General features: G+C 37.9%; 1 protein-coding gene across 2 annotated transcripts; it reads right to left on the bottom strand.

The window, feature by feature from the left end:
• Nucleotides 1-5,051: 5,051 nt before the first annotated feature.
• Sgf29 (SAGA-associated factor 29) lies at nucleotides 5,052-11,458 on the bottom strand. Of its 2 annotated transcripts, none has more exons than XM_034979233.2 (8): nucleotides 11,228-11,458; nucleotides 10,963-11,075; nucleotides 10,194-10,340; nucleotides 9,370-9,495; nucleotides 8,563-8,787; nucleotides 7,927-8,184; nucleotides 7,352-7,429; nucleotides 5,052-6,655 (listed from the first exon to the last, which is right to left on the bottom strand). In XM_034979233.2, the coding sequence occupies exons 2-8, from the start codon at nucleotides 10,999-11,001 to the stop codon at nucleotides 6,641-6,643; spliced, it is 888 nt and encodes a 295-aa protein (XP_034835124.1). In that variant the 5' UTR covers nucleotides 11,002-11,075; nucleotides 11,228-11,458; the 3' UTR covers nucleotides 5,052-6,640. The 2 variants fall into 2 exon arrangements, with proteins under 2 accessions (XP_034835124.1, XP_069361465.1); XM_069505364.1 differs by having other exon boundaries at nucleotides 11,193-11,458.
• Between the last annotated feature and the right edge of the window lie 33 nt (nucleotides 11,459-11,491).

Below are 11,491 nucleotides of genomic sequence, written 5' to 3' on the forward strand. Positions count from 1 at the left end.
TATGAATACAAAAGATACCGAAAAGGTGCCACAAAAGGCCATAATTAATCAGATTCGTCCATACTACTATTTTCACTGTCGTCACTGCTATCATCACATACAATAATAATTATATGTTCGTTTTCTATAATATTATCTATTTCACATCTCTTTCATAATCTTCCCTTATTAATTTAACAGTTCTATTCACAACCTTTTCCCAGTCTCCTTTAGTCACATGTTCACAAGCTTCTTCTAATAATTTTAGCATTTTTTTGTGGTAAATGGGGGTTCTGTATTGTGTCTTGCAGCATATCCCTTAATTTGAGCCCACACCAACTCAATCGCATTATACTCACAATGGTAAGGCGGTAACCGTATAACTCTGTGCCCATGTTCTAATGCTATTTCGTCAATGACGTATCGGATCTTGGTTGGTTTGTTTTCTTTTAAAAGACGTACTAATTCCGCTTTTAACATATTCATGTTTGCATCTACGCCATTTTTACGAAGCCATGCGACGATATCAGCTTTCTTTTGGGATTGGGCAGGTGGCTTGTCAATTTGCATCGAGTGGTATGGGGCGTTGTCCATAATTATAATAGATGGTTCAGGGAGGCTACACAACATTGAGGTAAACCATTCAGTAAACTTTTCTCCATTCATGTCTTCATGATAGTCTCCAGTGGTTTTTGACGCAAAAGCCATGAGAGAACCTTCGACAAACCCGTTGATGGTTCCGGCGTGACAAATTATAAGTCGCGATCCTTTTCCTACAGGAACTTTGGAAGTAGATGCTGCTGTGTCATCGTTCCAAGAACGGCCTACAGTATGGTTAGCATTAAGCCATGTTTCATCCAAGAACACAACATTTTGCCAATTTTTGATTTCTTTCACTTGCCGTAAAAAAGTATACCTTGCCATCGCTATATCAAATCTTTCCATCAATATTTTGCGTTTGTTACATTTTTTGTATCGAAATCCAATGGTCTTCAAATCTTCGTTAAAGAACTTTCCCCACCGAAGAATAATCCAGCTTCCTTCAGTGAATGCACCAACTTTTTTCTTGTTGGATACTCCTTCTGTAAATAGTAGCCGTAAACATGTCTTCGGATAGCATCGGCATCAAAGCTATCGATGCCTACGACTGGTTTTGCTCGTTTTCTCTTTTTTGGTGTGTGAAGTTTATTTTCTTCTGTGCCAGTCTCGCCATATTTTTTTTTAGTTATCCGTCTAACAGTTCGTTGTCCAATATTAAGCGCATCAGCTACGCGTTCAACCACTGACGTTATAGGTAAAATTGGCCCTCCATTTTGAGCTTCACGATCGAAATAGTTACGAAGGCGTATTAGGAACTCACGTGTCTGACTATTTAGAACAGTTCTCTGCGTACGTTCGGTCATATCGACGAAATCCACAACAAAGGGCTTGAACAGAGTCCAAATTAACGAGCAAGGGTCATCAGTAATGCAGTATCAATATTTGAAATCCAAAGCCAGGTCAAAACTATATCACAATCGCATTGCACTGACAGTTTATACTTTTCGAAGCAACGTCAATTCGAAACTGCTTTGTTTTGCATTGAGCATTGACGCGAGTTTGCCGGAGGTAGTAGTTGTGCTAGCCAGCGATCCTATGTGACGATCGTATTAGATTCCATTTTTAAAAATTTATTGATATTTTTTTGCGATTTCAGAGGTTTGTCCACATAGTGAAAATTGTTCATATTCACAAGTACATTCACCCCTTAAATGGTGCAAACTGATTTTTCTACACTTGTATACATTTAAGAAATCAATTTAATAAATAAATTTTGAGTCCTAAACCTAAAACTACATTCGATAAAATTTATGAATCTCTGCACATCACTATCGTCAATAAAGTAATACAATTATTTCCTTCAAAGTCGTTATCAATTAATACGGAACTTCATGAGCGGACAAACGTCAAACCGGCCATCATAGCGTGCCGCTAGTTTAGTATAGAAGTCATGTTTATTAAACTTTGGGAGGTTATGCTGTTGTTTACAAATGCATGACGTCAGAGCACAGACAATCTATAGGCCAAACATGGCCGACAGTGTTTTCACCTGTCTAAGAAAAATATATTTTTAAATTAAAGTTTTACGGTTTTTAGGGCGCAAAAAAATATAGTGTTAATTTTTTTGATCTAATAGGACAAATATTAACCATTTAAGACCTACTTAAAAAAAGTGTCAACTAGCCTATTCTGAGAGTAGCCCCGTGTTCAGTAGTGAGCCGACGATGGGATTAATGATGATGATATTTTCAATGCGTGTAACCACGATAAACGAATCACTTACGATTCAATTCGGTGATCTATTGGACGTTAACCTTTACCTTTCCTTTTTGTTTTTTTCCTATATATTAATCAGTAAGTTATCGTGGTAGTTGGAGAAAATATGTACAACTCATTGATTTTAGTTGTTAAATTTGTAAAAATCATGCAATTTCTTTTTAATACAAACATTACGAAAGAATGTTACCCAAAGTTTTAAATGTCTCGGATGTAACAATGAATGAATCAGTTTAGAGAAGTGTCATGCGAATCAGCACCAAGGTATGAATCAGGGATGTTACGGAAGTGGTTATTTAGCCGAATTCAGAAGCGGAGTTTTTAATTTCGTTTCTCGGAATCGGAGGCGCAGGCAGAAAGAGGTGTTAAAATAAAACACATGTCTAAGAACATAAAATTACACACATTCATCAGTTATATCTTATTATCACCTGTGTATAACCTGAGTGTTGAAAATAAGAACCAATTAAAAATCTTAACAGTATACTAGTAGTGAAATATAGCAGCATCAGCATATTCGACCTCCGATATAACTTCTGATTAAAATTTATCGGAATCGAATCTGCAAATCAATCGGAAGTTCCGAACTTTCGGAATCGGAATCAAACGTCCGTAACATCTCTAGTATGAATCCATTGATTGTAATTGTAAATGTTACAAATAATGAATAAAAGGTGTTTAGAGATTGCACCAAGTACACAAATGAAGTATATTGATCTCATATCTTATTTATGTGGATGTTTATTGTGTTAATATGCCATATTATCTAAAATTGCTCATTGCTTTTTAGTTAGTAAGTTATGTATTGGCTGTGTTGTTGTTCTTACGACCATCCCTACTTACCGGCCATCCTTAGAACGAGTTTTTAGTTTTTAAAAACCTAATATCATGTCGAACCCCACCATACATCGACAGACAACGCCCTTTGGGTAAACTTTTTGTATGAACATTAATGGATTTTATTAATTTTTAATGTGATCGAAAAATTTGTTAATAAAACAAACCTTTGGGTTCCTTTCCCAATAATGCTAAATAATACCGACACGAAAACGAATTAAGATTTTGGAGTAAATTCGTTCTAGGATCATAGCTTTGTCCACTGAGAGTAAGCCAATCAGTATTGATAGACTACGTCATCTCATGAAAGTGATAGGTAACCTTTAGGCCGATTGTCTAAAACCTGCATCAATCATTATTACAATCTCAATTGTTCTGATTGGCTGAATTTGTGCGATTCTTGTTGCAACAATGCACTGTAGCCAATAGTGAGCGAGCGTTAACCAATCAGTGATGATTGCGATCGTGATATTGTAGCTGTCACTCTCCCGCAATCGCGCACCTTATTCGCTATGATGTTGAAATGATAGCACTAGGACATTTATTGACGTTAAGGCTAATCTACACCTGCGCACGCGCTTGAACCTTGCACACGACGCACATCATAACAACATAATGTGGACGTGTTCACGAGTGGTTTGCGTGAATATGTTCGTGAGTTTTTGGGAGAGGGTAGAAACAATATAGTCGTTTGCGACAGTGATGTATCGTTCGATTCGCGTCGTGTGTACGGTACGTGCGCGTGCGCAGGTGTAGATCCACCTTTATATAATAATTATAACATGACAGCTTTTATAAGTCTGTTCCACATAGCTTAGATTTGAATATCACAGCGATACGCCTCAGTAAGAACAGTTTGCGGAGCCAGTTTTGAATTTACCTATTTGATATAGGTATTAAAGATTTTTAGTTTACCAATGTAGTAATTTTTGTATATAACAATATTAAAAAAGCTTAAAAGCTTACCCAGTAAAGCTATTTTAATGGTTGCTAAAAACAGATTCATATTTTCATTCTATTTTATTGTGAAATGAATGTTTGCAAACTTTTAAATGTTTATCTTAGGTACACGTTACCTAGAAGGAGTTCCTTTTTATTTTTGCCGACTGCGCAGTTCAGTCTTAAATCTATTTTATTTTGCTTCCATTAATATTATTTTATTCCTAGTTTGTAAGTGAAAATCAGAAGAGTTAAATCAAATGCGTTTAAACCCACAATCGAAATTAAATGACTGTATATTTCGGACCATTTATCATGTATTCTATGTAGATTTTACTTCCTAGTATGTAATAAAAAATATTAAAAATATACTTTTTTGTTTCATTTTCTATTTCACCTGGAAGTCCAGCAACTGAACGACAAAGACAGAATTACTCTATCCTCAAAAACTACTAAACCGATTAGATGTAATTTTTAACTGACTTCCAAAAAGGAGGTGGTTCTCAATTCGGCCCGTCTTTTCCATCACAAACTATTACTACAAAATGGAGGCTATCCGATATATCAAGGCATAAAAATCGTAGGTATATTCGCAATTTTAGTTTTCACATTGGCACTGATTTTGATCGCAACTTTTATAGTATTTGCTTTTTATTTTACCAGTGCTAATATAAGAAAAGGACACGACTTTAATTTAATTTAAAACTATCAAACCTCGCGACTTAGGTTTTGGTGCCAGTCTTGAGCATAGGTTTAGGTAGAGTAGTACTAAAAACCAATTGTTAGTATTAAAAAGAAAAAGATGCAGATACCCTACATTTAGTTCAGAGAAAAACATCAAAATCGATGCATCACTAGTATTACAATGAGAAAACCATGTAATTATACTTTGCTGAAAACTTAAATTTTGAATATACCTCGACCTGTTAGATAGGTACTGTATAAATTATTATGTACAAGTGAACAGTAAAAAATCCAAACTATTTTGAATGCTTTATTTATTACATAAAAGAAAACACTACTACTTTACGGCATCCAGAGTTCATAAGAAACCATATAGACAATAAACAACCTTCTACTGATTAAGTCCAATATAGGTTGCTTGTCTATAGAAGCGCAGCGGAGACATAGATTGACAGATAGACATGATTATAGTGCCACCAACTAATCTGGTGGACGAAATTGGAACTAGAGCCGCGTCAGCCGCCATTTTAAAATCCACGTGGACGCAGTCGCGAGCATTTAGTATTGCAATATATTATGCTATAGTGAATCTTAAGCTATGTTGAAAGAATTTTAATTCCAGTTTTTCTTAATGAATTCCTTAATAATAGCAATGCCAAACTGGCCACTAGCTTAGCGACGCTGTCACCTGAACAGATAACTTGGTGGCAGTGCAGTAGATTATTATTGACAGATGACGTCTGGTTAACTTTATTAAGTTTTGGTTCAATGTGAATCTAATGATATATTGCGCTCACATTGCGCTGGAACCATGTCTTATTAACATTGAAATGACGTCATTTTGACGTCAGCCGAAATAAAAATATACCATCAGCTCAAAACTTCAGTCTAGTGCTGTCATCACTAAAATGGCGGCCACGTGCATTAGCAATTTGCGCTACAACATGGTTACAACATAAAAATCAATCTTTACTTATTTACAATTTCTACATTTTACTTACATATTTGTTTATCTTATGTAGATACTTAAATATAACAGCCTGCATAGGTAGATTTACAAAAAAAAGAAAAGAAACGATCTTACGATCAGGACGCATACTCTACAGACGTAATATTTTTACATTATTTTTGTGATAGCAAAACAAATACATATAGTCCAGTCCGAAGTTGCAACATGGCGGTTTGCGAGTTATTAAGGATTAGACACACAAAGCCCGGAGATCTTTTTGTAAAATGCGCAGTCATACGCCTCGTATTCAGATTGGCCCACTTGTTTTGGTGCACTATTATAACTAGGTCGTAGTTCTACGAACATTTGATTGAAACCTTAAAAAATATATTAAACAAATCAAAATGTTTCCAACTGAAGCTCAAACCTAATATATAGAGCGCACTTAGGCTTAGCTCAGACTTACAACAAAGTTAAAACGAGACAGACTTATATCTCTGCATCAGTCTGTCCCGTTTTAACTCCGTCTTAAGTCTGAGCTAAGTCAAAGTACGCTTTATAGATCTCAGCCTAAGAGCGATCACGCACTCATCCGATCCGAGTACGTGAAAATATGTTGTCATAATAGCTATCTGCATGCCAAATTTCAGCCCGATCCGTCCAGTAGTTTGAGCTGTGCGTTGATAGATCAGTCAGTCAGTCAGTCACTTTTTCTTTTATATATTTATAGATTAAATGTCGTTGATATCTTTTTTATCCGTATTTTCACGGATTCGGATCGGATGATTGCGTGATCGCTGTATATGTACAACATTGGAGAACACCTTTCTGTTCTTAGTTAGAACGCATTGTATGCCAGTGTCGCAGTTAGAGGTCCAGCAGCGAGTCTGTGGACAGCGGCGACGAGCGCGCGGAGGGCGGGGCCGAGCGCGAGTGTCAGGTGCCGCGCCCCTGCAAGCACACGGTTGGTCAAGCCCACGGAATATACAGGGTCTAACCAGAATGCTAGCAAAACTTAGGCCGTTAATGGGGCTGATTCTCTTGTTCACAATCTCTAAACTAAACTAAATTGACAGGCCTAAATCTAGTGCTATCATTTTCCGCAAGCAACACTATGAAAGGGATAGCAATAGATTTAGACGTGCCTTTTTAGTTTAGTTTAGAGATTGTGTACAATGGAATTAGCCACAATTGTTATACTATCCTAAACACGATCCAATACCAATAACCATTTGCCTCATTATGTAGTTTTAGTGATATAGTATTTTTCAAACCCGCAATGTTTATCATTCAAAACTCGGGTCAATGCCCCACCTACAACGCGGCATTTACTCCGAGCGGCCTATTTACGCAAAGATCGTTGACCTCTAGCGTCAGTCAGATTTTTTCATCGCGGGCATCATCTAGTGTCAAATAAACCGTACTTATGAGATGATAGTTAACACAGATCAAATATGGGAGTCCTTGCTCAGATCGTACGCGTTATAAACGGATGGGCCGTGAAAAACCAACAGTAACAGACAGTTTCGCTTATATTCGTATAATATATTTCGCGTATACGTATTAGTATATTTAGTTGCCGTGGTTATCAGCTATCAACATACTTCTATATCATTTTGTGTATGCCTGAATACAGCCTGTGCTCACCTTGCCTTCCTTTATAGCAATGACGTACCGCTGCGCGACGCGCTCGGCCGGCGAGTACCCGTCCGCGTACGACGAGTCCTGGCCACAACAAACAAATGTTACAGAACATACGCAAACACTCTTGTTACGAATTAATAAAGTGTAAATCAACTCGCACAGCACTGCAATGCAAGTTTAACAAATTGCGATAAGGCTCTTTTGACATATTGTCGCGAAAATCGGAACTAATGTTGCCGTCAAGTGTCCCCTTTGTTCTTGTTTGAATAGTTCTACAACTAACGTTATAACTCTCATCTTTCTCTCTCTTTTTCTTATGACGTATCTCTCTCTTATGTATATATCTCTCTCATGAGATAGAAGGGATTGGAAGGCGCCAGCGGCTCGCGCCGCATCTCGGGTGACGTGACCAAGTGACGGAGCCTGGTTACCTCCACTTGTCGTTTATCGCTTGGTGTTCCAGTGGCAGAACACTTTATATGAAGCTATTGTCGGAAACCTATTTTGTGTCAAAATGTACTGCCACTGGAACAGCAAACGACAAACGACAAGTGGGAACGGGGGGTTACTCGTAGTACCTCAAACAGCACTTCATAGGGATCGGCCGCGCAGGCGGGCAGGCGGTTGACGACGGCGCGGTAGAAGCACGTGGTCTGCGGGTACAGTGCCATCACCACGGCGCCCTTGGGGAACAGCGCGTGCTCGTCCGTGCGCGGCTCGGCACGCATCAGCGGCAGTGCCACGACGCGGCGCTTGCTCAGCACGTGCCTGTTCTTCTGCTCCTCGTCTATATCGTCCACTTCGTATTTGCCTTGAGCTGGTAGCCAGCTGACCACCTGCAAAAGAATCATTGAAGAAAATCTCCTTAACAGTTGTTGAAATGGCATATTCGAGAAGCTTTAAATATCATCAATGTAAATTAAAGAAGAATAACCAAGATGTTATCCCAAACCAACACTCGGCGTTAGCCATGTTGCTTTCCACATGCCACAGATATCTTCACTATGGGCTGGTTTCCGCACTTCCGTCTGTTGTGCCACAGTATGTATGCCACAGATGCCATATTAAAACCAACACATCTGGTCCATCATATGAGAGAAGATGATTTGTGTCAAAGATAAAGATAACATTCAACATTGAAAGACGAATTGAAACTCGTGAGAGGTGATCTGTGGCAGAGACCTATAGGACAATTGGAGATGGGAATTCTCTACCTCTGCCAATATCCAGTTCTCCTCTTTCTCAGAAACTCTGACCAGGGCTGCCACAGCGTCCCCGGGCCGCGCTATATGCCCTGGGTCTGCTGGTATAGCTCCACACAGAGGGGGCGCGCGCTCGCCCACGCGCCCCACGTGCAGGGGTAAGGTCTGTGCCGCACTTAGCAACATCTTCATTAGGGCTCCACAGCCTATGGTCTCTTTGTTGCCTGCATGTCGAGCCTAAAACGAAAAAATATTTATAAATCCATCATCGATTTTTGCTATTGATGAGAAATTTTATAAACCTAAATTCATGTAGATTAAGTGATGATTTATGACAGCACGTAACGGGCGCGGGCCGTGCCACGTACAAGGTGCGGACGAGGCACTGATTCTAAACACCACGAACATTTTGAAATGTTCGTGATGTTTTGTATCCGTGCCTCGTCCGCGCCTCATACGTGGCACGGCCCGCGCCAGCCATATGTTGGTATAAATCATCCCTAAGTGGAGAGGGTATCATCTAGTAAATCATGAATAACTATTTGTGATTTAATATTACTTGTATATAGATATTTTGGACAGAACATAGATTAGGAAACATGCATGTTAAGGTATGCGGAAACTGGAAACACCAAAAACTCTATTCTTCAGATAAAGTACTATGATGGTGCATAGAATTTTTAGACTTTCAAATAAGATATAATATGATAAGATATGGTATAATAATAAATAAATAAATAAAAAAAGAACAGAAAACTGTATAATTGAAAAAACTAAAAATATGCTGACATATTTCTAAAGAATAACAAAAAAACAAACCTGGATCCTTCTCTCATTCTTAATGGATCGTATTTCATAAATTCTCGACAGTGCAGCCCGGAGCACTCTCTCTTCCTGCTCAGCTGCAGTGAGCCCTGCTTTGTATAAACTTTTTAACTGCATTTGCTGAAAACAAGTTAATTTACTGATTACTGTATATATACCTACAGTGATTTTTATTTGTACACCCTTATTATATTGTACCTAATAAGTTAATTTAGTTCAGTTTTTTTTTTGTTTTACAATGATAACAATTTGGCATATGGCATTCTGAGTACCATTTGTATTTTAGCATTTTTATATTATGTTGTATAATAATATTGTAAATTGATTACTAAGAAAAGAGCAACCGTCGAGTTTCTCGCTGGTTCTTTTCAGCAGGAACGGCATTCCGAACCAGTGGTAAATTAAACTAGTTGACGATCCAAAAGCACTTGTAAAAGTTTACTTGAATAAAAATATATTGTTATCTATTCTATTCTATACAACAAAACCAAAAATGACCAAATATCAACTGTGTGAGGAATAAATGTGACAGTTAAGTTTTTGTATTGGACATCAGAGGTCCATAGAGAAGATACACTATGAAACATATTTTTAACTAGGTCATGCCCAGGACTTCGTTCACGTGTGTTTAGGTTTTTTAAAATCCCGCGGGAACTCTTTAATTTTCCGGGACAAAATGTCCATCCCCGGGATGTAAGCTAACTCTGTACCAAATTTCATCAAAATCGGTTGAATGGTTGGGTTGTGAAAAGCTAGCAGATAGACAGACAGACACACTTTCGCATTTATAATATTAGTATGGATTAAATAAAAGAAACCTGTTGTGAAGAGCTGGATGAATCATCGGCAGATGATGAAGATTCAGTGGACTTCTCAGCTCTCAATATGGAGTCAATGCACTGCTCATTATGTGTCCTCTCTGATTCTATGTCATATATCAACCTGTGCAATGACCTTAAGCGCTCCTGCAACAATTTTTATTTATTACAAGCTAGCTGATGCCCGCGACTTCGTTCGCGTAGATTTACGTATTTGACAATCCCTTGGGGACTCTTTTATTTTCCGTGATAGAACTCTCCAGTGAAGAGTGACGTAGGGGACATAGCCGGGGTAGGCATTAGTTAGGTGAGAACCTGTTTACTAATTATTATTTTTTTTAAATATAATTTTACTATAATATTTAAAGTGATTATACATAGATAATAGAGAGGCAAATTGATGATCTAACTTAGTTTAAGATCTAGAACAACCAAAAATAGACTTATCAATGTAATCATCATCATCATCATCATCAACCAATAGATGTCCACTGCTGGACATAAATCTCTTGTAGGGATTTCCACACGCCACGGTCTTGCGCCGCCTGAATCCAGCAGCTCCCTGCGACTCGTTTGATGTCGTCCGTCTACCTAGTGGGGTCTTTCAACGCTGCGTCATCCGGTGCGAGGTCGCTATTCCAGCACCTGACAACCGATAGACGTTGGGGTTCCAAGGTGCTGGAATCAATGTAATGCTAGCAATAAAATGTTAGCAAATTGAGAATCAAACAAGTGTAACCTAATGTAAATAAGTTCTGTTGTACTTTACCTGCACTTGCTGTGCCGCGACGTCCGCTGTTAGCGGCATGTCTAGACTTCCAGCGATTCGGACAGCCTCCAACTCAAATAGATCACGTGAAACCAGCTCACACACAGAAACACCTTTGTAGTTAGGCCACAACGAAGTTTTTTGTAACAAGATACATATTCTAAGTATTAATAATTAATCTCTGCACTCATATGGTACTAGTAAATAAATAACAACAAATGTAAACATACAATAATAATAATTAATAAACAAAACAATAGCTTACGAGTAAAATCGTTTTGAGCCAAACAATATTTTGCAGCATCTAGATAAACAGCTGTTATAAAATATTATTTGCTATAAAATCACATGAACTATGTGTATGTAATCAGCGAAGCATATATTTTTAATTACATTAATTTACACTACCCTTTTGTTTCTTCTTTTTATAATTATTTAAATTTTATTTTTTTTCTATTTTCTACAGACAATTTTTTTTGCCTACTATCATATATTCAATGTACTCTGTGCCTACTATTCTGCCGTAGAT

The sequence above is a fragment of the Maniola hyperantus genome, chromosome 20, assembly GCF_902806685.2.
Source record: "Maniola hyperantus chromosome 20, iAphHyp1.2, whole genome shotgun sequence".
NCBI classification, from domain to species: domain Eukaryota; kingdom Metazoa; phylum Arthropoda; class Insecta; order Lepidoptera; family Nymphalidae; genus Maniola; species Maniola hyperantus.